The following is a 25,280-nucleotide window of genomic DNA, read 5'->3' on the forward strand; positions in this document are numbered from 1 at the left end:
GCATCTATTTAAAATGAGCTTTTACTCTCAGAGGAGCAGGGCTTTACAAAGGATACTGGCAAAACCACCCTCCAGTCAGTAGCATTTCAATACACTTGCTATCTTCCTAGATAACAGCAGCAGCAGTAGCCCTTGAAATATAATTCCAAGAGACTACCATGTCAGATTTCTAGTGAAATGAAATTAAAATGAGAATGCTAGTTTTCCATTATTTTTTCAGCAGTGGCCTTATTCTCCTGCTAGGCATGAACAATATTGCAGATGCCCAAGTCTTGGCTAGCCTTTGCCACTTGCAGAACATGTAATACCATACAGGCAGTTTTTCTCTAAATGCTGTGTGTTTAAACCCGTCAGCATTCAGTTTCACAGCTAGTCTTTAAGATAATAACAGGTTTTTTTCTTTCCCTTACAATGAAGAGTTAATGCAATGATGCAGCCTGATTTTAACCCTTTCTTACCTATAGTCAGCATATCCATTGATTTCAAGTACCTTTACAAGCACAAAATCAGCTGAAGAAACATTAGAGGTGCATGCAAAACTAAGGGACTTTGGCATTTGTAAAAATGAATCAATGAGAAAGAGCATCCATTTGATTTAATCTCTGTCTTGAACTTCCAAGGAATTGATGAGCACAAAGCAGGAGTAGCATCATTTGCTTCATAAACTGAGCACATCAATATGAAAGGCACTGAGCAACAAACATAAACCAAGCCATATTTCCTGCAGTTTGTGTGTCAGTTATCCCCTCTGTATGTTGTTTTGTGGATATAGTGCTGGGGAAAGGCACCAGACTGACAGCCCATGTATGCTGCTGTTTGCCTTGTGGACAGTGGCAAGGACAAGTTTCCTTGCTGGGAATCGCTTTTATAGAAACCAGATTGCTTTCTTATTAAAGACTGCTACTGCACAGACACTTCAACAGGAAATATTGTTGAGCAAACCTTCTCCTTGGCTTCCCAAACCTTGCATTTCCCACCCAGGCAACCACATGGCCACTAGGTAGAGCATGGGAATTTGTTTACTCAATTACTTCATTATCCTTCACTGGCTGGACAGGGATTCATATTCCATCCCTCAGCAAACAATGTCAGCCCTGCGAAGTCTTGATGTCCCTCACATCCAGTTGCTTAAATGCAATGAAGAAAGCCATGGCCTCAAAGCATTAACTGCTCCCCTTGTTCACTGATCAGCTCATTATTTGTACCAGCAGCAAGCTACTCATTAGATTCAGACTCTTATCCATCACCTTTAGATACCAGCTGTGATATCATCGATAAAAGAACAAAGGATAAAAGGGATATATTGGATTTCACACTGTTCAGAACCCCTGATGGCTCGAGATGTAAAAATGCTATCATAACTTAGTATTCACTAAGTGTCATACAAAGAAAGGGTTCTTTCACTGGCAGGTTCAAAGGTGCTTCTCAGCAGCAGCCATACACCCAAAGCCAATTCTTTTCAAGACGAGATGCATAAAAACACATTATACTCTGGATTTCATATGGCAAGGGAGTCTGAAAGTCAGAAAGAATTTGGATTTTAAAAAATCCCTTTTATACTAAAAAGAGACATCTGTTGATAATTTTTCAAGTTCCCTCTTGGAAGTGTTCTATATTTCAATTTGAATGATAACATTTCTTTAATAATTTAACAACTTTTTGTTTGTTTTGTTTTGTTTTGTTTTTAATGTTTTTCCTGACTTGGAAAAAAGATGTTGGGATTATTTGGTTAAAATTCTGCAGTTTTAAACATGACAGCCTCTGGAATGGAAATTAAGATAGTCTGAGATTGTAATATAACCTCCCTATAAAATTTGTGCCAGGTCCTCTTTTAAGTCTTTTAACACTGCACACAGAACCATAAGGAAAATCTTCTAAAAACATAGTTCATGCTGCCAATATGAAAGAGAATAAATTTAAATATTGTACAGTTGGAAAAATGGTATGAAGATTTATTCTGCAGAGGAAATTACTTGGGGGACTAGGATTTTCCTGATGCTGTCCCATAATGCAAGTAACAAGAGGGTTGCCTCATGGGTTCTGCAAAATTCTGCCTTAAACGTCAGTCCAAAGACATGTAAGCTGGGTCCTAGATACTGCTCCATTGATTTTAAAGCAGTTTTCTTACCTCAGGACTAGGATTCATTGCTTCATTATTGTATGTTGAAAACAAATGACATTTATATTCATAAAGAGATTTTTATCAGAGATCAAGTCTTTGTGCTATAATTTTAAATTTATTTTTAATAGAAATAAATTAATAGAGTAATGATCTGAAAACACACTGAATGTTTCTGTGTTTTCTTGATTGCCAGCTAACATAGGGACTGCAGAATCTGCCTGAACTGAGACAAGCTAAGAGATGAGATTTCAGGTAAAGTCCATATGAGTGGCTGTGACAAGGATCCTCTTTCTGCTGTTAGATGAGCAAAGTTCATTGAGGAAAGGAAAAGATCATTGAAAGAAAAAAATCAAAATGCTTAAGTGTTTAATTTTCATACTTAAGTATGAACTGGGAAGCTTTGCTATTAGGATTGCACTTAAGAGCAAAAGCAATCTTGAAAATTATAGAATCATAAAATCAGAATACTTTGGGTTGGAAGAGACATTTAAAGGTCAGCTAGTCCAAATCTCTGCAATGAGCAGGGACATCTTCAGCTAGATCAAGAGATTTTTGAGATTGTCCTGTGTATAGCCAGCAGCTGCACTTGATGATCCTTGTGGGTCCCTTCCAACTCAGGATATTCTGTAATTCTGTAACTCTGTGATTCTACACAGAGGCCCATCCAGCCTGAACCTCAATGTTTCCAGGTACAGGGCATCTACTATCTCTCTGGTATCCACAACATAGCCCTGTATTAGCCACTGTGAAGAAAACTAACTCTACTCCAGCTGAAACCAGCACAGCAACCTGTGCCAGTGTTCACCAGCCTCCTTCCTTATATCTAGTCTAAATCTACCCTCTTTCAGTGTAAAACCATTACCCCTTGTTCTATTGCAACAGTGCCTGCAAAAAATTTTGCCCTTATCCTTTTTATAAACGACCTTTAAGTACTGAAAAATTGCAACAAGGTCTCTCTGCAACATTCTCTTCTCCAGGCTGAACAACCCCAACTCCCTCAGCCTTTCCTCATAGGAGAGGTGTTGCAGCCCTCTGATCATCTTTGTGGCCCTTCCTACTCTGTACTCATTCCAACAGGTCCATGATGTCCTTCTTACGTGGCAGGCCCAGAGCTGGGTGCAGCCCTGCAGGTGGGGTGTCTGAGAGAGGAGCAGAGGGAGAGAATCCCCTCTTTCACCCTCTGGCCACGCTGCTTCTGACCCAGCCCAGGACGTGACTGGGCTTTCTGGGCTGCACCCACGCATTGCTGGGTCCAGCTTGTCACGCCCTGTAGGACTGCTCTCAATCCCTTCAGATTCCAGCTTGTATTTGGGATTTCCCCAGCCCATGTGCAGGACCCTGCACTTGGCCTTGTTGACCCTCATGAGGTTTGTGCAGGCCCAGCTCTGGTGCCCATTAAAGTCCCTCTGGATGCCATCCCTTCTCTCCAGCATGTCACTGCACCACACAGCTTGGTTGGTGTCCCTGGCAAACTTGCTGACAACACAGATGTTTAATGCTTTAGTTTAACATTAATAACTTCTGATCTGTCAGATTTAATTGTTTCACCCAAACCAGTAAAACATACAAACATTCTTATTAACAAAACTCCAAATTATGAAGGAATTGATTTCTGCTTACTGTAATTAATCTCCCTTTAATCCCATATTTCATACTTACCCATCAGTTTGCTGTCAATCTTGACCTTATCTGTTTTTATGGATAAATTAAGTTGTAGGGTCTCATTTGCACTATAGGAAAACTAGAAAAGATGACATAATAGAGATATTTATACCTTCATTTGACAAGGTTAATTTCATGCATTTTCTATGATTCTCAATAATCAGACCTGTGAAGGTTTTAGAAACTCTCCCAAGCCTTACGCCCTTTTTTCATTTTGGGCAGATACATTTATAGAAAAATGTTTTAATGAACCTAATCCTTCACAATCAGAATTTTCAAGTACCAAGGGACTGGCAATATCTGAAAACTCTCTTTTCATTAATTTAATTTACATTTGGTTAGAAGTATCAAAGCAGCAAAAGTGCTGTTCAGAGGCAGTAAGTATAGCTGCTGACCCTGCTGAGTTCTCCCTTCCCACACCATCTGGCCCCATTACTTCTGTGGGCACAGCAGACTTGCACCACATGGAGGGGAAATCTCTTGCATCTTTTACAGTGCAGCCTCCTCATTTTACAGCCAAATCACAAGGTTCACATGCTCCAAGACATGAGCTTCTGCTCATGCTGAAAGAGCAGCAATGACAATTGTTGGGAAACAAGAAGAACAAATAAAAATACAGACGCTTGATAAAGCAAATGCTTTGTGCTAGGCACAGATGATGCAGAAATGCTCATTAATTCTCAAAACTAGTTAGTGAGCTTGTAAGATATAAAGTCAGCATAACATTTGTGAGTCAAACTTGGAGCTTAGAAAATAGACCATTTTTAAATTATTTCCTTTTGCAATAAAAAAAGTAAGAGTGAAAGAAGCATAACTACTAGGTAGCCAAGCAACAGCATATTGTTACCATTCTTACCATTCCCATTTTTATAGATACAAAATGGGAAAGATAATGAATTGGAATGTGGAGAGGGAGAGCACGGAAATTCTTGCATTTTATCATCAATAATTTCACTAGATTGCATAAAAAGTGAAGAATAAAACAGTAATGGTCTCAAATTCCTCCAGAGACAGTTCAATAATTCCATGGGTTACACAGGTAGAGAAATCAGGGAGAAAGATTGAGGGCTTTGAGGGGAGACTTCAGGAGCTCTGAGCCAAAATGGTAGCCTTTCACTACTACTGCCAAAGGAAAATCTCCATCAGAGGTGACTTTCTTTTCTGAAGGAAACACATATTACCTGTGTAATTCTGGACACATGTGGCTACTGGAACAATTTAGAAGAACTGAGCATATTTGGTAGGTAAATAATATTTTCACATTTACCTCTTTACTCACGAATGAAAATTTTCCTTCATCTGACTCATCAACAGAAGCTTCAAATTCAAATTGGCTGTTTCCAACCACAAATTTTTTATCCTGAGGATGAGAAAATTTCAGTTTAGAATTTGTATAGAATCACCAAGCACAGTAAAATATCACCAGGCGATATCCTGTTCAGCACTGGAAGTAATCAAATCCAAAGGGAGAAGGCTAACTGGTTACAGTCATCTTCTAAAGCAATGCTAGAGAGAAGCTGAGCCAGAGCAATCTGTGATTTTGCTGCACTCCTCCAACATTCATTCATGGTAGGCACACCAAGAAGTTCAAGGAAAGCAAGATCATAAATAGCAGTCTGTTTTAGGGAGCAATAAGAAAAAGATGAGAGATGTGAATACTGGATGGCTTCACACATCAGATGTGTTATTAACAGAGCTGTGTGAGTTCTGCCCTTAAAGGTTTTCTCTGTAGGGATTCTGGGCAGAGCATCAATGCAAGAGTTGCATGGGAAACTGGAATGAACATCTCTCAGCTCTCCTGCCTTTCTCCTGCCTTATCGTGACTCCAGCTGTATTTTCACAGGACAGTCTTCAATGGCAGCACTAATTTAAGGGTGTTACTACCTCCTAGACATCTTCCCCTCTCTTCTCCCTAGATCCCAAATCTATTGATTCCTGTCTTAAGTCTGTAGCACATATTGACTTTCACTGCTCTCACAAAACTCTCAGCTTGGCTGCTCTGTGATTCAGTCAAAGAACTTGGCTGGCTAAAAGCCTCATCCCATGACATTGTTTCTGTGCTGGGTCATTCTCCTGCCCATTCGACAGACATGCAAACAGTTTTGCCAGAAGAATATTAGAAAGAAGTGAGTAGCAAGGATATTTTCATACTAATATTGGTAAAGACTTAGGAAATCACAACTCACTTGGGGACAAGACAACCTTCACCTTTAGAGAATCACAAAATGGTTTGGGTTGGAAGGGACTTTCAAAGACCATCCAGTCCAACAGTCCTGACATAGGCAGGGACACCTTTCCTTAGACCAGGTTGTTTGAAGCCCCATACAACTTGGCTTTGAACATTTCTAGGGATGGGGTACACACAAGCTTCTTGGGTAACCTGTTCCAGTCTCTCACCATCCTCATTGCAAGAGACTTCTTCCTTATCCCTATAAAACTACCCTTTCTCACTTTAGAAAATGTTGCCCTTTTCTCTGACCCTACAGACCCTGGTAAAATGTCTCTCTCCATCATTTTATAAGCCCTCTTAATATATTGAAAGTCCACAAAAATGTCGCTCAGGAGCCTCCTCCAGGCTGGACCACCTCAACTCTGTCAGCTTTTCTTCATAGGAGATGAACTCCAGCTCTCACCTTCTCTCTGATCATTCCCATGTCTCTTCTCTGGACCTACTCCAACAGGTCCACCTCTTTCTTGCACTGAGAGCCCCAGAGCTGGATGCAATACTCCAGCTGAAGTTTCAGAAGAGTGGACCAGAGGAAGATAGATCACCTCCCTTGACCTGTTGCCACACTTCTTTTGATGCAGCCCAGGACACTATTGGTTCTGGGCTGCAAGTGCACATTTCCAGCTCACATCTAATGTTTCATTCTCAAGTCCTTCTCCACAAGGCTACTCTAAATCCATTCAACCCCCACTCTGCATTGACACAGGTGCAGGACCTTCTCAGTGGCCTTGCTGAACTTCTTGAGAACTTCGCTGTGGATGTAAAGAACTAGTCCCTGGTTTTGACCAGAGCCATCTGAGTCTGGAGTGCACCTGGCAAAAACATAATGGTTACTGGATTCCTCTTTTCTGCTCCAAGGGTTAAGTACATTGTCTCCTGCTATCATCTAAGTCTTGTGTATGAGCATCTTATCCTTTTTATTTGTAGCAACTTCTTCAGTGTCGGAAACACAGGTACCTTCTGGTACCTAGGTTTTATCTAATAATCTGGTTTATCTAATTAATGCAGTGGAAAGCTTTCCTACAGCACCTTCACTGTGACAGGTTGGGCAGTGAACATGAGCCCACCAAGGTTTGGGGCTGAGGAGGACAACATGTATCTGGACAACTAACCAGATAAAGGTTAAAACAGACTTGAGGCTCTGGGTGGTTATTTTATAGAAGAAAACAAACCTTTTACTTCTTCCTTCTAGGAAGCTAGATATAGAAAATAAGCTATTGCCTGAACTCTCAAAAGCCTTGTCTGAAAATTTACAGCCCATTCTGCCTTACAGAAAACATCTACATAATCCAGGTTTTAAACCATATCCTTACAATTATTTTTTATAGGAATGCTGCCTTGTTTTCCTTGCCCCACATATTTTAATATAACATGTTTTTCAAAAGTGTTCAAATTCTGCTACTGCTATGTAAGGCTTTCCCACTTGCTTAACAGCAGGCTCTGGGAGAGGAGGAGAGCTGTGGTGTGTGTGACAGCTGATACCTGGAGTGCACTGAAATCAGGAGCTGTTTACCAGGCTCTTGAGCAGAAGGCAGCAGAGCTCACAGTCAGTAGTTTGGGGGCAAGAGATGTGTAGCAAGCACTAGGAAGCAGGTTACACATCAGACACACATGGCAAAGACAAATCCAAATGGGAAATTACTTTTAACGAAAATCTTTGGCGGGCTAATAAGATTATCTTGATGCTGGTACATCTGTCTCTCCTACTGTGCCAATCTTTCAAGGACTCAGCTGGAGAATGCCTCTCAGAAATTGCATGCAATATGACTGATCAGTACTAGACTTCCCTCCCTCTGCCTGTCTGGGATGGCGCTACTCCCACAAGAATGACAACAGCTTGGATTTCTCTCTCCTTCCTACTGAAATTCTTTCAGAGGAAGGAAGGACAGAATAGTCAACAGCTCCTCCTCTTCTAGGCTATTTCCTCCAGTGGAAGCTATCATAAGGAGACTTATTCTTTGTACTTTAAGCATTTACAAGTTTACAGGAGCATACAAAACGTGTGAGTTTATACTTCCACCCTCAATGGAAGTATAGCATTTCTATATTTCCAGTATAGAAATAATTCTTGATATAGTCCAACAACAGCAGTTTTTAAAGCCATTTTCCTCTCCTACTCACCAAGTAAGGCCCTTAATGTTCATCTCCACCTAGAGATGAAGATTCTTATATGTACAATGTTGGACAGTGCACTTAGTCACCCATGGCAAGGCTGGGTGTGCAACACCCCTTTAAGCAAAGCACAGATTAAAGCAAGATAATAGAACTGGTAGTTCAAAGTGACATCACAACATTAATTTTCTGCTTTTTCTAAGCAAAAATTTAGGCAAGTAAAATAGGAGGAAAATGGATATACCAACATCCTAACCAATAAAGACCTTAAATGTGCTCATAGCTGCATGCCTGCTAGCTTCAAAGATGCTGCAATGCCCAGCATATCCTGTGGCAAAATTGTTCCACATGAGAAGCCAAATGCTATTTAGCATTTGGGTTGTGGGTCAATCCCTACAAAATATCTATCCATGGCTTCTCCTGAGCCACCCTGTTTTCCATGAAATGTTTACCAAAGGCTAAGTGTAAGTTATGCCCTTTATTCAAATGAACTTTCAATCATCAAAGTTTCTTCTTCAGATAGAACAATCCCACAGGCATGAGTGCCTGTGTGATTACCACTATTTCATGCCTTATTTGTCTGTTATCACATGTATTAAAGGGCTGTGTATATAGCTGTAGTCACTGTGTGTGTTTGTTGAAGTCCTGTCACTAAAGGCATTCTTGTTTTAACTTAAGAACACACCTCTGTACCAGGATATATGGAGCTGACCCCATGACAGAGATGACATTTTCACATTGCTCCCACCCAAGAAAAATTCCTCTGACATCATTTGACACTCATTGCTCTCCAGCATCTTTCCAGTTTTGGGACTATGCATTCACCTTGGCTTCCTACAGAGACTTGAACTCCTCGTAAGACTTCCCAGTTCCAAGTTAAATAAATACATTCTGTAGGCAAACTGTTAAACATTGCTACCCATGACAAAGCATCCCATCCACAGGATGTGTCTTAGCATTTGTTAAATGCAATTGATATCTCACAGGATTAAAAAAACCCAGCGCCTTTTTCTCCATTCCCTTTTTGTTACTAGTAGTTCAGAAGGATTAAAGTGCTTATCCATAGAATAATAAACTAGATGAAGGAGTTTTTGCATTCCTACTGCTGTTTCTCCTTGGAGGACAAGGGTCCACTAGAAGTCAAATTCAGCACATCTAGATTATGCATCTAGCCTGAATTTCTCTAGAGAGAGAAAAGGCTCTTCCAATTATAACAAGGGAGCAGAAAAGATTTTCCTCTTGGGCAGAAAAACACCTCTTGCCAATGTAAGCAACAGAAATAAAGTATAATCTCCAGAATACTTTTCAATTAGCTGTGGGTGTAGGAGAGGTGTTGTATGCCACATGTTGCACACAGCCACATGTCCTACCAGGGACCAGTTCTGGCATCTTGGAGAACAGACCAAATTCCCCAAATTTGCATTTCACTGTCTGCATATATTTTAAGGTCCTCAAACAAAAGTGTTTATTATTGAACATAAGTTTTTATAGCACAATTTTATATATGTCTATAGTAGTGATACACATCATGGTCTTTACATGGTGCTTACACGTTGCTTTTTGCACTTCTCTGAATACCTTTCTTATATTGCTACTCTTCAGGCCTGTTGACTCTTTTCCATCCCTTGGCAGGAGCAGCAAAAGTGATAGAAGGGATTTAGAAGCTATACAGCATTCCAATTTGAAAAAGGAAAAAAAAACAACTCAAAAAGAAGAGCCTTCTTTCCCATGATAGATGGCCAGTAGTAAAAGAAATCAATGCACTCACCAGTGCATCTATCATCAATTCCCATTTACACAAAGACAACACAGAAACAAAGAATAGAAACTGATAACAATACTTGAGCTATCACCTAAAAATGGTTTTAAAGCTTCATTTTCATCCCACTAACAATAACATTTTATGCATTGTCTAGACTAGAATGCAATTAAAACCCTGGGGTCTATCTGACTTAAAGACTTTGTAATCTATTTTCTGGAAGCAAGTATTAAGAAAGAGAAGCCTTTGCTATGGGTGAGAAAATACCTGATCTTCTGGTTTGATGATCACACACACACACACACACACACACACAAAAGTGAAATATTATATCCAAACTAAGAAACATTAAATGTTTAATGAGTGCATTTTTGTATTTAAGGTGAAAACTTAAAAAAAAAATTAAGCACACAGAGTGATGTCATTCTAGAACAATAGCAATAAAACCCACAAAGTATTTAATTAGAAAAAGATGTGAAACATTCACAATTCTTACAGTTCCTCTCATTTCATTACATGAAAAATAACTGTCAGTGTTTTAATAGGTCCAGCTTACATTCTTTAAAATGCCCCCTCCATTTTAATAGTTAGAGTATTTTCTCCAGCTGATTCTCTCTTGGTGATGACTCTACCACAGTAACCAATATTATATCAAACGTGAATGTGCAGCCCTTTTCTTTCTTTAAATTACAAGCAGGATCTCCAAGGCACATGAACCAATTCTTTAGGGATGTGGATGCAGTTTAAGAGGCATTCAAATGACAGCTAGCATTGAATTAATCTGCTTACCTGATAATAATCTAGATGTTTTCCCTCAAAATACACAGTTGTTTGGTACTCCATAGGTATTATTGAAGGGTCAGGGTTTAGAAACTGTGGGCATTCTCCTTCCTGGGGAGAGATACATTTTATATGTTATTACAAATAAAAAAACTTATCACAACAAGCTCCAATGGCCTTTGGACAATAGAATGATTGTTCTGAAGAACTTCATGCTTAAAATACGGTGACAGATTTGATTACACCCTTTCAAATTAGACATGCTAAAAATGACTGCAGCATATGTCAAAGCTGTGGGTGATTATCTCTCCCTGCCTTGAAATCTCGTTCCTCCCATTGAAGCAAAATAGTAAAAGGCACAGAAATATCCTTTCAGGAGTTATTCAGTCTCACTGCCCCGCCTCAATCACACCCTTAAATTCCCACCCCCGCACTGTCACTAAAAAAAAAACCTTACATTTCTGGAGTTAACTTTAGAATCATTTTCGAATCTCTAATTCAACCAACTGATATGAGAGATCCAGCAAACAAAATATTGAAGTGTTCTAATAAAAAACCTAATAACCTTATTTTTAAACATTACCATATTTTGTTTAATCACATCTTGTACTGAAGAGGACTCTTCACAGATATGTCTCTTCCAGTCCCACTGGCAATTCCATCTATTGCTTGCACAGGAATAGCATCTACAAATATAACATGGTAGTCATGACAAATTGTCAGGCTTTTTCCCCCACTAACAAGAAAAGTAAATGAAATTCCATATATATTCACAGAGGGTAAATCAGTCTGTTAGAGTGTCCTTACTATATTAAGATCAAAACTTCACAAGAACAGCTCAAGAACCCCAAAAAGCTATTTTATCCCTTAAATAAATATTTGAGCAGGGATCAGAAAATCATAGCATTTGCAAAAATTTTGAGATCAAGCCTGAGAGGACTGGAAGTGATTTTGATCAGCCTTCATACACAGGGATGAACAAAGGCTTTGGCTGGCTGCACCTGCCCTGTTTGAAGGCACTGCAACCCAAAGCACCAAACTGCCATCATTACAAGGAACAAGTAGGCACACAGATGTTCACGTTGCTCACCTGCAGACACATTAGCAGCTCCAGAAATGGCAACACAATGAACTTAATTATATGTGCCATGAATATTGCTATTCCATGCTTTATGTTGCTGGTTCACTAGGTGCCCTTCAACCATTTTTAAACTCCATTAAAATGTAAGAAAAAGGATTTGGACACTGGCAAATTTTGAGTGCCAAAGACTTAATTATGAAATGATTGAGTAATTCAGGTGCCAGTTACCTAACACACCAAGCTACAGGATCTAAACATTTAAGAAGCTGAAATACTCACGGCTGATTTTCAATAAGATTCATTGCTTCTTCACAGTCATAGAAAGGGTAAGTATGTGATGCAAAAAAAATCTTGTTCTTTTCAAAGGTTAACTGAAGTGGAACTGAAACATGATCTATCACAAAAGAAAAAAAAGATTATCCAAATGGTTGTTGAATTCTTCAGCTCTTGAGCCGAATGATACAATGATAACAGTTTTATTAATTTACAGGACATAAGCAAATATTTAACTATACTGTTAACACTCTGGATCTCATGACCTAAAGTCTGTAAGTTCTGTTTTGTCTTTTTAAGCTTTACAAAATTTTTCACGATTCTCAGAAGAAAAACAGAGAGAGAAAAAAGGGAAGAAACATAATTAAAGAATGGTTTTGTTTTATGGAAGTGTTTTTCAGTGGTGCTATCATCATGCTAAACTTTAAGAGTCTAGAAGAACAAGGAAAACTGATTAAAAACATAATTGAACACAGACGAAAACTGGCACAAGAACAGTAATTTTAAATAAAACATTTTCTTAAATATGAATATGTCTGCATGTAAAATGACTCCTTTCATTTGTGAATTAAAAATGTTACGTGAATTCAAGCAAGTGATCTTTGTGGTTAATGCCCAACAGTGCCTGCAACAGTTACCACAGGCATTTGTGAGCTTCAGTTTGCCATACACAATTTCTCCACAAATGTACTTGTCTGGATTATTACTAAAGAGTGAAACTGTTTTAAATACCTTTTGCAGAAATCATTAAGCCCTTATGACAAGCTATTTCACAAGCTATTGAGCAACTTCAAACTCTGCTTTCCTTGAACAGGTTCTTGGAAGACCATCAGCTGCTTGGCTGGAAGTTACCTCTGCCTGCACTGGGTCCCCTCGAATATTTCAGACTCACAGCAGCGACAGGGGATTTCCTAACAACAGGACTGAGAAAAGGCATCCTTCCTAGAAATTCCTTTTGGAACCAACCAACCAACCACAACCCAGACTTGTCCAACATCAACAGGGCTTCTTAACAGTAACTGGATGTCTCAGGACTGCCAGGAATTTACAAATACCATGCATACAAATATATTAAGGGCAGGTGTCAAAAGAATGGGGCCAGACTGTTCAGACAGAGCAAGGAACAACAAATTGAGACACAGGAGGTCCATCTGAATAGGAAGACAAAAGATCTTTACTTTGAGGGTGACAGAGCACTGGAAAAGGCTGCCCAGAGAGGTTGTGAAGTCTCCTTTGGAGACATTCAAAACCCACCTGGACGAGATGCTGTGCAATCTGCTTTAGGTAAACCTGCTTTAGCAGGGGGGTTACACTAGGTAACCTCCCCAGGTCCCTTCTGCCCCTAAAAATTCTGTGGTTCTGTGAATGCTTGTAGCTGCCTGCCTTCTCCTGGTGTCTGCTGAGTTTCTGAGCACCCTAATATTACTCTTGAACATCCTTTCAGATGTGCAACCAACTCAGAGAGTCATATTATTTCTAGATTGCTTGTTTATTCTAATGCCTTCTCTGATGGGCTTCTAGTCTTACATTTAGTGCTGGATGACATCCAGATATCACATTTATCAACCCCATTGCTTTATGTCCTGCTTTACAAATATTTAGGGAATGTGAAATGGCCTTAAATAACAGTGTGCTGCTTTAACACTTAACAGAATCTGATATACCACAATATACTCCAGCTAGTGTAAAATTCAATAATGAGATTTTAATGTAATTACTCTCCCTGCAACTAAAATTAGATTTTACCTGTTTCAGCCTTAAGAGAATTGAAACTTATCTTAAAAAGTGCTTCCAAGTACCACTTTGACAGTTCATGACTGTTAAAATGCATATAAAAGACTTATCCTCAGGGGTATGTCTGCAAGCTGTAAGAGCACGTGTTTTCTGCTTGTAATTTCTCTTCAGATTTTTAAACTTGATACATAATAAACAGTGTTGTGTAATGAGTTTCATTCCATGTGTTTATGCATCAAGATATATGAACTATGAACAAAGCACTGTCTAGGAAACTGCACAGAATTATGGCTGGCAACAGACCTCAGGCCTATAATCAGCGCTTCAGAACAATGGTGCAGTCTTTAATTATATGATGAAGTATTTTTCCATCAGTCTTACTGCTGCAGAAGTTGGAGGACAAAGAAGAAGAGACAAAGGGCTGGATGCTAGGAAGGATAACCTTGTAACATGAAACAGAGAAAAGGCCACTGAAGTATTGTTGTCCAGAGCAAACTAAGAAGTCAGACATGAATTCCTTCATAGCTGAAGCAGGTAGAAATCTCTTCTGTCCCCACAAGTCAGAGTGCTTAGGCTTAGAGTAGGGTAAGTGGGTTTTGTTTGTTTGGGACACAGAATAGCACCTCTCTGACTCCATGTCTATGTCTCTCCCAAGCTACTGTTTCAAGTTCCCAGCAGAAACACTGGGAATGCTACAGCTTGTAAATATATCAATAGAAAAAGTTTGAGCAAACTGACAGTTCAGCAACAGACTATTTGGGAAGAAGGACTGGAAGAGGAAAAAAAAACATTTTGTAGGCACCTCATATAAGAGCATAACATTGGAAACAACAGTCTATGTTCTTTTCTCTTATTATCCATGTAGGGTAGCCATATTTCTTTACCTTGATGTTTTGGTGTTGGAGGAATTATATCAGGGGGATCACAGATAATAACCCCTTCTTTCAACTGAGCAGAATGCACTGTTTCACCAAAGGTACAGCAAACCTTGTCACTCTCAGTCAAAGTTGGCATGGGACTTACAGTCAGTTCCACCTGGAAATAAAATTTTAAAAGGGTAAAATATTTGGAAGAAATGAGCTAAGACCCAGTAAGACTTGGAAAATTTCAATTTCAAACGTGATATTTTAGCTAGCATCACAGAACATGACTCTCCTTTTCAATTTTTACTTCTTCCCATCTCTTAATATTTTCTCCTTACCCCTACCAGTCTTTCCAGGCTGGGTCTTTGTTGAAGCAGACTGATACAAAAACCTCTTGTCCTGTCAATGCATCAGACCAGAACAAAATTGTCTGAACAGACACACCCAAAACCTTTTATTCTTGTCCTCAGCATCCAGTTTAGCAACAGTAAACAGAGTGCTTAACACTTAAACCCTGACAAAATTAATTGATACTACATTAACCTTAGGTGTTCTTAGTGAATAATGAAAACAGAACTGGATAGGCTGGAAATGGTGGAGTTTGAAAGGGATGAACAGAAAAGTGGCTTCCTCAAGACTCCATGCAAATGCAAAAAATCCAATACTGAGAAAGGATTTCTGAATGGTGATGAGATCTTATCTTCCTCAGAGAAAGAAAGCATTTGAGAAACTAAAAATAACTAAATAAGATGGGAAAACATAACAAGGAAAGAGAAAACAATCCAGCTGAAATTTGGGATCTTGTTCTTGACTTAATGTTTCAAGTCTGTTAATTATACAGTCTAACTTTCCATTTTGTATTGCCAGTAGAAAAGACAATTATCCCTTTCTCACTGAAAGCAGTTATACTCTTTTTAATAAATATTTTTATAATATTATTTATTAATAGAAATATTTTTATAATATTTATAATAATATTTTTATTCACCATAGAAATGGCCTTAACACAATGCTGTTTACATAATTTAGAAGTGGAATTGAAGTGACTTGAAGAAGTTTCTTTATTTCTGATTAAGAGGAATTAAAAGCCATTTTATTGATTTTACTTGCTGAACACCCCCAGGAAGCACTCAGTCTGCATTGGCATGTCCCATTTGGAATTACAGCAAGCTATGACACCCTAATCACACTCCAAAAACTCAGTTTTGTAGTTTTGTTGCCATAGAGTCATTTTGCATGCTGAATTTACCTTCTCCATGTATCTGCTGTGTAGGCAAATCCACTGCTGATTTTAAAGCAACATCTTATAGCTTCACTGCTTACTTAAGTTCATGCTCAAGTAAGCTGAAAGGGCAGCATGAAATCTCCCCTACCAATTACTTTTTATGGGTTATACAACACTGTGCAACACTTTCATAATATTCAGGTAAGTGTAAGTGCTTTATCATCCATACTAGTGCATCACTTTGGTTTACACAGGTCAGAAACGTGAACTCAACCTGCAAGAGCAGCAGGCAAGAAAGAGCACTGTGAGAAATGACAGAGACTGAGACACCAAAACAGCCTCCTATTCCTAGTCTCCACTGTGCATAAAGAAATCATATATTCATCTTTCTGGTAGTCACACCAATGTGCTTAAAGAATATTTATGGAAATCATCATCCTGTTATACCTTAGCAGGAGCTCTGCGACTCATATTTAGAGGGTCTGCACTAATGATAGTCACACATGTGCCACTTGGACTCCACAGCCAGTGGTTCTCCTTATCAGCTGTACCACAGTCTGCCTTCTTTGTGCACCTGAAAAAAAAAAAGGAACAAAACCCAAGGCAGTATTATAGCTGGACTCTGCTTTCTCTGAATTATGCAACAATTTCATGATTAGAGACTGAAATTACAACACAAGACGTCAACAAATTTGCTTTAATATTGACTAGTGGGGTTGCTATTAGAGAATTTTTAACAGAATTAGTGCTGCGACTACAATTGATGGTTTGACATGCCAAGAGCAAGTGCCTATACTGTTTTGGACAACACCTTGAATTAGACAACCCAAATCCAGGCAGTGACAGCATAGGAACCATGGGGCAGTGGAGCCGTCTGAAATCAAGCTGATAATCTTCATTGCAATTTGCAATAACATCCTGAATGAGAGGGCACAGACTGTTTTTTTCCTGCAGGTCAAGTGGCAGACACCTATGTATTGCCACTGATAAGACACAGCACTCAAGAGAGCAAGATGCAACAGAGAAGTATTGCTGGGAGCATACAAGCTTGTGGATAATGTCTGCTGTAACCCCAGTGCTACAAATGTTATTTTGTGGGGAATGTTTTCCTTAACAACTGCCAGTATTTAAAACATCTTTCTGCCAAGGCAGTGTTACCATTGTGGAAGACAAGAGCAGTTGTGCAGCCTCACCAAAAACACCAGAAGATTTTCCCAGCTCAAGTACAGGAAGAAATGCTGCAGGACAGAAGCTGCATGGGGCTACAAAAGCTTGTTGAGGTGGGGACAGTGTCATGTGTATTCTTTCCATTCTGTGCAAAGTTTAAAAGAAAATGCTGGAGTATCTCTGTCTGCTGTGGCAGAAAGTTGACTATTAACTCATCAGGGGCTTTAATGCAGTGCAGCTGTTGCACAGCACTATCAAACCTCCTTTAAACAAATCATTTACATACAGAGTAAACATTCACATAATATATCCCTAAACACACTACTAAGTGCTGTGTGTAATCATGAGACAGAACAGAAACTTAGAATGAAGCACTTTTTTTCTCCCCTTTGGAAATAATATTAGCAAATGTGAGAATTCATGTTTGCCTGTTCTCAGAAACCATTAATATTTTGATATATTGAGGTCAGTGGTCATATCAGAAACCTGAAGGGAAATCTAAGGAAAATTGCCTTTTTTATGATATATGCCAAAGCCTTCAACTCCCAGAAGCCCAGGAGGAGTTTGAGGTTACATTCCAAATTCTCAGGTTTCATCCACAGCAACTGAAACCCCATGCTGGAGGAGTTACAGTATATTACATAAACCTGCACACACCACATAAGTTTCTCTGCAGTGCTCCATATTATGCTACATCAGGCTGATCGGTAACCTAATGCGATAGTTCACATTTTCAGGCAGGAAACTAGAAGCCTGAAATTCATCTGCATATTATAATTAAACAGCCCCTTTGTTCCAACAGCAAGAAGTTAGAATCACGAATTCCCAACCACTCATGCCAAGGGGTTAATTAACTTAGTAGTCAAAAAGAGAACTGCAGGACTGCTCTTCCCTCTCGGCACTCTAATCAATGCAGAGTGTAAAGAAGAGATATTCCAGGGCTGTTCAGTGCTGTCCTAGTTTACATGTGCTTGAATATTCATTCAGTGAACCTCTGCAGATAGTCAGCAAAATGTCACTTTCTGCTCTCCTACAGGCAGGTGAGGGTTCCCTGTAGCTACACGTCTTGATAGATGATTATGTAAAACCATCATTTGAACTATACACTCTGTTTTAGACATGGAACACTTTTTTCTTTTATGTTCTTTTTCACACTTTACTGATGTACTTAAAATACATGCTATAGTTTCTGAATCTGAAATAGAGAGCATTTTTTTTTTATTTTCTGTGAGACCATGTGACTGTACAATTGAAAGAGTGATAAAACATACAGTTAGAAGATGTATAATCATTCTCAGTACCAGCAGAAAAGTATATATTTTCCCAAACTAATCAAATCTGAAAAAGTCAACGGGGACTTTTTTGTGTGCACAGAATATTGATATCAATGTCTGCGTGATAAAATGAAATGACTGCCAGAAGCACAGGGCTGAGTACCAAGGGCTGGGATCAGCATGCCCAGCAGTCCCACAGAGCACAGGCCAGAGCTGGAGCAGCTGCAGCGGCTGCAGCTGAGCACCCCTGGCAGCACTCACCTGCCCTCCCGCACGCACCAGCCGCAGTACGGATCCCTCGCCTGGGCACACTTCTCACAGTCCGAGTACTTGTGGCAGTCCTGCACGGGCAATCGGTACACCTGGAAAGCCAAAAGCAAGACAAACCTAACAACTGAGGGTGGCATAAGGAGGTGGAAATATTTGTGGACCTAGCTGTACAGCCTCATTGCCTGTGGCAGCTGTATTATTATACTCAGAGCTCAGCCTGAGTTTATTAAGTATATTATACATATTTTCTTTTCCCCCTTAACAAAGTCTAAATTCACATACTTTTTTCTGCTTTTTTTCCCACTCCAGTATTATCGAATCTGTCTTCAAAGTAATGTAGGGCATTGTTATAATCAAGAATTATAAGCAAGCTTTCCAAAAATTGAGCTTTTCAGTTCCTCCAGTTATATTACTTGTGGAAATCTGCACCTCAGGATAGAAATGGCATCAGCGATGCTCTGAATTCAAGAAGCAGCTACTGCAGGGTGGATACTTTCAAAAGACTAACTTGGTACTGACTAGAGCATTTTTTAAAGAGAATATTCTCCTCTCCCCATCACTACCATGGAGGTGAAATTGTTTGGAAATGCACTTCCAGCCAGAAGGCATTTCAGAAAGTCTGCAAGCGTGAGAGAGCCAGGGTGTTTTGGGTTACTGCACTTCTCTGTGCATAACCTTCCACTATGGAATACATTCACTAAATAAAATGGAAATAATTATGACAGGAAGCAGCAGGGGAAAGAACATCATCAGTTCTCATGTCTCATTCCCCCAGTAAATTTACAGCTTCTAGTTTTGATTTCCTTTGGTGTGGAGAATTAACAACATTTTCTTTGGCTCACAGAAAGAAGAGCCATTCCTTTTAGCTATGCTGCTGCAATGATGCAAGAGGAAAACAGGACATCCATCTTCCAGTTTATGACTACATGGTACTTTTAAGGAGCACAAAAAGTGTAGAAACAGAAACTCTGAGATGTAGGCTTTATAGTCTCATTTTAATATAATGCCATTCTCATCTGACTAGCAATTACAAAGTTACTTTGACAGTCTGAGTTTGGCCTTTTCTTCATATTCAGAGAGTTAAAGAAAATGACTCAGTTAAGGAAAATGTCAATATTGTGCAATTTTCTTGCATTTATTAATACAGGGGTTTACCTTTTCAGCATTCTCTTCTTTTTAGCTAACTGGAGCTGCGTCACTGGCACTGACTCACTAACTGGTACCCATAAGTAATTTAATAGTCAGTCAATGATTTTTTTTTATTTGACAAAATATTTGTTTCACAGTTCTGGCAGGCATAAACAAGCCCTAGAGACTGCTGTCTCTGCAAGTTTTGTGTGACCTTAAAGACAAAAAACCCCACCAAACCAAAATCAAAGCCAAAAAACCAGCTCCTTTAACAGCCAATTACAAAATGCAAATAAATTAATTTTAGAGCTTTGCAAGTTGGCCCACTAAGTCAAAAAGTGTAAAAACTAAAACAAGTAAACAAGCTTGATCATGGTAAGTGACTACCACAGTGACTGCTTTTCCTCCAAATACATTAAGTACCTTAAGGAATCTGGGATCCTACCAGTGATGTACACTTGGAATGAACCAGCATGAGCAGCACAGAGGTGCTAAGCTCCTTTCCAAGTCCCACAAGAAGGTGCAAGGGGTTTCTCCTGCTCTCTGTTTAAACTTTAGGAGCAGAGGGGACTGACTGCTGAAAGCATTTGCTCAAAACCCCCACTGCTCTTGGCAGCACAACAGAAGCTGGGAGAAAAGAGGGGAGAAAGGTGAAACAGGAAAGGAAGAACTTGATTCTCACTATGGATCTTAACTTCTCTATTGTTTTTCCCTGATTTCTGTGTTTCTCTCATTTCTTTTTAAAGAAGTTATCACCTACCACATCACCACTTCCACTTTATTCAAGTGCTCACAGAGCCCACGCAATTAATTTCTAAATGCTGGGGCAGTCTGCATCTGCCAGGTAGCTCAGCAGCATGAATGCCTGTCAGTGCAGCCAGTTGCTCTTTATTGTTTACCTTTAACCATTAAAACACACAAATCAGAGTTCTGATATCTCTATTCCCACAACCCACAGCTATGCCTAACCCAGAAGTACATATTTCAACTCTTATTCTTCTCTTGCTTATGTCAACTTATTTCTCCCAGCTCCAAAGGCCTCCATTCTCCTCCTGTCTATCTGCTTCTAAAAGTGGGTGGGACTGCTCACTGTAATTAACTCCTGGAGATGACAGTAATGCAATGCCATTACAGAGCTCCCAACTTTAGCTATTCATATTTAAGCTAAACAGGTTTTGTAAAAGAAAACTATTATTCATATTATTCAGAAACTGCAGTGTCTACGAGAGTTACTTGGAAAAGATTGAAGTAAAATCCTTTCTTCAGCAGAAATTTGCTGCATTCTAAATTTAAATGTTTTGTAGTGATTGATTTTTTTTTTGCAGGTTTTCTCTGAAAAAAAGTTGTCTGCTGTCTTTCTAAATTCTACCATTTTAAGCTGACTGTCATCAGAAAGCTTGTCTTCCTTCAGTGCTGCTGTTATCCCTTACATTGCTCAGCAGCACACACAGTAGCCTGGTGCAGACCTTGGGGCCTTTGCATAATGTGCCAGCTTGTCAAATGGGGGGCCAGGCCACCCAGAGTTTTGTGGACAATATTGAAGCTTGGAGCTGTGTTCCAAAGTCGAACAGGAGCCAAATGAGAAGTAACAACCACTCAAAAAAAGAAAAAAAAAAAGAAAGAAAAAAGTAACCTCTCTCTCACACAGTCATATTATTAAATGCTTTATCCGTTGTTTTTCTGGCATTTTTTCCAATGTTCTTTCTAGCCTAAAAACCTTCAGCTAGGCTATAACATTCCCGCAGCAGGAATTTATATTAATCCCTTTATAAAACAGCCAGAAAACATTTTTCTTGCACTGTCTTCCCAAATACTCTCCTTTCACAGTCCCCTCATTCTCCTGTCTTAGTGGTGCAGAGCATTTCCATGTTGCATTCCATGTCACTGGCAGGGCTGCAGATGGTCACAGCCTGTCACCCACCTTGTCCTGGAAAGCTGCTGAGCGAAGTGTTTGAGGCTGGCAGCTCCAGCCTCCACAAAGAAAACTGTCAAAAGAGGATTACCCCTGGGGGTGGAGAAGAATCTGGCATCCCTCTCATTTCCTACTTGCTTTTTTTCCTCCCATTTTTTACAGAACTCCATTGTGCCTTCACCTTACAGCAAAAAGAAGGGGCCTAGGAGAGATTGCCCACGCCTTTCCTAGTGAACTTGAACTTTTCCTACTGTACCCAGTTCTAGCAGAAGCTTGAATCAAAGTGTTTCCCAAATATATAATTCTCTCCATTGCTTCTTAGGTTTTGACACTAAGACTCACAAAAACCACTGGTGGCTTTACAGACGTGTCAGTGAGAGCACATCAGGAGAGCACCCCGAGTCCTGAAGTGCCCTTGAAAGGATCTGATGGTACCACAGCACCCACTGGTACCCCACACATCCCACACTGAGCACTGAGGCTGCCTGACCCTGAGGCGTGCTGGTGCCAAACATCTCCACTTCATCCCTCCCACAGAGCCTGTGGGACAGCTCCAGAGGGGATCTCACTTCCCATTATTCCCTGTCGCTAAGCATCACGGACATTACAGTTCTCCGAGGCACAACAAGTCCATCAGCTTAGACTTGAGAAAGGTCTTCATACACACAGAGTAGGGGGAGTCCCACCAAATAGGGCAATTTTCAGGAACAACTGGAAAATGTATAAATCTCAGGTTAAGTTGCAGAGAAAGTGAAAGAGGGCTGGGTCCTTAATGCAAGCAGAACATGTTACCTTGTCTGTGGTCATCACATACAGATTTTCCTGGGTTTGATCAAGGACCAGGTCCTTCTTTACAGCTTTGTTTAGTTCAATAGTAAGAGAGCTGTACTCAGTTGCAGTGGATGACAGGAATACCTATTTTGTGGAAGAAAAAAACAGGTGGTTAATGTTGCCTTTTCGCCACCATTATCCTTATACCTGGCTACTGCTGTAAAAGACAATGAAAATGTTTCTAAAAATAAATTAAAAACAAAAGGAGGACTAAGGCAAATTTTCAAGAAAGACATTGAGGGGCTGGAGAGTATTCAGAGAAGGGCAATGGATCTGGTGAAGGGTCTGGAGGACATGTCTGATGAGGAGTTCAGTCTGGAGAAACAGAGGCTCAGAGGAAGCCTTAGCACTTTCTACAACTACCAAAAAAAAAAAAAAAGGAGGCTATAGTGAGGTGGGGGTGGTCTCTTCTCACAACTAGCGAGCAAGAGCGGGAGAGGGAAAGGCCTCAATTTGTGCCAGGGGAGATTCAGATTAGATATTGGGAAATACTTCTTCACAGGAAGGCTTGTTGACCATTGGAACAGGCTGCCCAGGCAACTGGTTAAGTCACCATCCCTGAAGATATTTAAAAGAGATAGAGGTGTGTCACTTAGGGACATAGACGCACAGAATCACTAAGGTTGGAAAATACCTCCAAGATCACAGAGCTCAACCACTAAACTAGCATCACCATGTCCACCACTAAATCATGTGTCTAAGCATCACATCCATATGACTTTCCATGTGGTTTGGTGGGACTTGGCAGTGCTAAGTTTAAGGCTGGACATGCCATCCCTCTCCTTCAAGCAAAAGAAGGTGTTTGGTGTTGCAGTTTTGATATTTTAACACCACAAACATGTGAAGCCTTGAGCGCCACACAACCTGAATTTATCAGAGCTTCAGCTTGGGCTTTGTATTGCCACCTCTATTCACTGAATGGCCAGAATGACTACAAAATGAAAAGTTGCTCTTAAACCAGTGTGAGCTTGAATAGAGATAAGGCTAAAGCTGTTAGATTACCTAAGGCTGTTTATATAAAGCTCTCAGTGCGGATGTAATCCTTCAGGAAAAGTGTCATTCAGGCAATACTAATTCAATCTGTGTATCACATAGCTGAGGTACATTGGAAATAATGCGTCTTTCCTTTGAGATGAAAAAAACCAAGCTCCATGAGAATTTGCTCCTAGTATGAGATCTTATAAATCCATTTTGACTTTCATAACCTTTCATATATACACCTTCCAGTCTTCCAATCCAGTTGGTTACCTTAAGGATTTTCCCATCTGACGTTCCCAGAAAGGCCACAGTGTGCCCGTTCTCCACGGCCACAGTGACGGCCGTGAGGTTCATCCCTTCCTTCTGCAGCACCGGCTTCTCTACAACGCCGTTCCTGCTGCCCAAAAGGTACGGCAGGTGTTCGGAGCCACAGGGAAAGTTTTTGCTTGCGTTCTAATAAGGAATAGCAATACAGAGTGATGTTAAACATGCAGATCACTAATTCCTAGCTAAGAGTGAAGTGCAGCCCTATTACTAGACAATATAATACCGCTCAGACACTGAAGAGTAGGAAGAGAGAAATGGATTGTCTGGGCATTTGCCCCCAGCCAAAAGGCTGTAATCAGACAGCAGCCTGCTAATTGAGAACTGCTTCCATGCTTTCACTTTCCAGGAGACACAGGGAGAGAATTTTTTTTTCTGTTTCATAATAGCAGCGGTTTAAAAATTAACTAGTTGGTTTAATGAAAATGAACGTGTCATAGAGACTGGTTTAACCAACTTTGCCTTGAAGACTGCTATTTTAATTGCTGTTTTGTTTCTTACTTTGCTGCAATCCATAAAATAGCAACTCCCTGGCAACTGTCTCATGAACTTTGAAACACTCCCTCTTCACTATGCTTTAAGCCTGAGCGGCAGCAAGAGCTACCAGAAGGAAGTTCATTCACACCTTGCCTTTCCTGCTATATTTGGTAACAAAACCATGTTTCTGATCTGAAATCCACACCTTATTTTTGTCAGGAGCCACGGCCACTCGTCACATTCAGGATTTCTGTGTTTGATGCTCACCCCATATGCAGGGTACTACCGCAAGTAACACTGGCAGTTCGAAGAAAAATGTGTAATTTTGACTCATCAGCGCTAGTGACCTTACTGTGTGGGAGATGGTTTCTGTCTCACAAGATGAAGAATTATGGGTCAATACCAAAAAAAGGTATTCCCATGCCCCATCTCTTCAGCTGTTCACTCTTCTCCCCGAACTATAGCACACCACTTCTCAAGTTGTGCTCAAACAGATGCTTATGCAAGGGTGTACCTTGCTCAGGCTGAGAAATTAAGACATCCTCTTAAAAGCTGGCTGAGTTATTTTTAAGATTATTCAATTTCTCAACGCATTTTAGGGTTGGCTGCAGTAATGAATGAGTGGCATGCACAAGTGGGGCTTGGGAATAGAGTGATGTGGGCAAAACAATCATAAAGCCAACAGAAATGCTCAAAACTGCCTCTTAGATACAGCCATAGATTGAAGAACAGTAACTGAATGGTTGTAACAGTACTCTTCAAAAACCTTATAGTCAAGGTAATGACAGGCCATAAAAAGATGGCTGTCATGCTATACAAGTATTTTGAGCCACACCAAAAGACGAACACCACCTGAATACAGGAAATCTGGGTATTTCAGTTGTCTAACGATACAAACACAAGTGAGAAAAAATGCTGAATTACAGATACCATCTAAAAGAGTCTTAATACTATTTAAGAGCATTGTAAATACACTGACTGAAACTACAATTGTCTACAGTGATTACCCCGAAGCTGATCATGGATGTAAAAAATCCCTGCATTTTACTCAAAAAGTCCTATACCAGAAGGAGCCCTTTAA

General features: G+C 39.9%; 1 protein-coding gene across 4 annotated transcripts in view; it reads right to left on the reverse strand.

Moving 5' to 3' along the window:
• PLXNB2 (plexin B2) overlaps positions 1-25,280 on the reverse strand; it is a 251,670-nt gene that overhangs the window by 53,529 nt on the left and 172,861 nt on the right. For all 4 annotated transcript variants that reach the window (XM_036400705.2, XM_036400707.2, XM_036400706.2 and 1 more), the window contains 10 exons: positions 23,669-23,851; positions 22,382-22,504; positions 18,541-18,641; positions 16,286-16,412; positions 14,635-14,785; positions 12,023-12,137; positions 11,246-11,348; positions 10,672-10,773; positions 5,052-5,144; positions 3,782-3,863 (listed from right to left, as the gene is read on the reverse strand). In XM_036400705.2, coding sequence (XP_036256598.1) covers positions 3,782-3,863; positions 5,052-5,144; positions 10,672-10,773; positions 11,246-11,348; positions 12,023-12,137; positions 14,635-14,785; positions 16,286-16,412; positions 18,541-18,641; positions 22,382-22,504; positions 23,669-23,851 — 1,180 coding nt within the window. The remainder of the gene's footprint in view (positions 1-3,781; positions 3,864-5,051; positions 5,145-10,671; positions 10,774-11,245; positions 11,349-12,022; positions 12,138-14,634; positions 14,786-16,285; positions 16,413-18,540; positions 18,642-22,381; positions 22,505-23,668; positions 23,852-25,280) is intronic.

Source organism: Molothrus ater, chromosome 5 (genome assembly GCF_012460135.2).
Source record: "Molothrus ater isolate BHLD 08-10-18 breed brown headed cowbird chromosome 5, BPBGC_Mater_1.1, whole genome shotgun sequence".
Classification (NCBI taxonomy): domain Eukaryota; kingdom Metazoa; phylum Chordata; class Aves; order Passeriformes; family Icteridae; genus Molothrus; species Molothrus ater.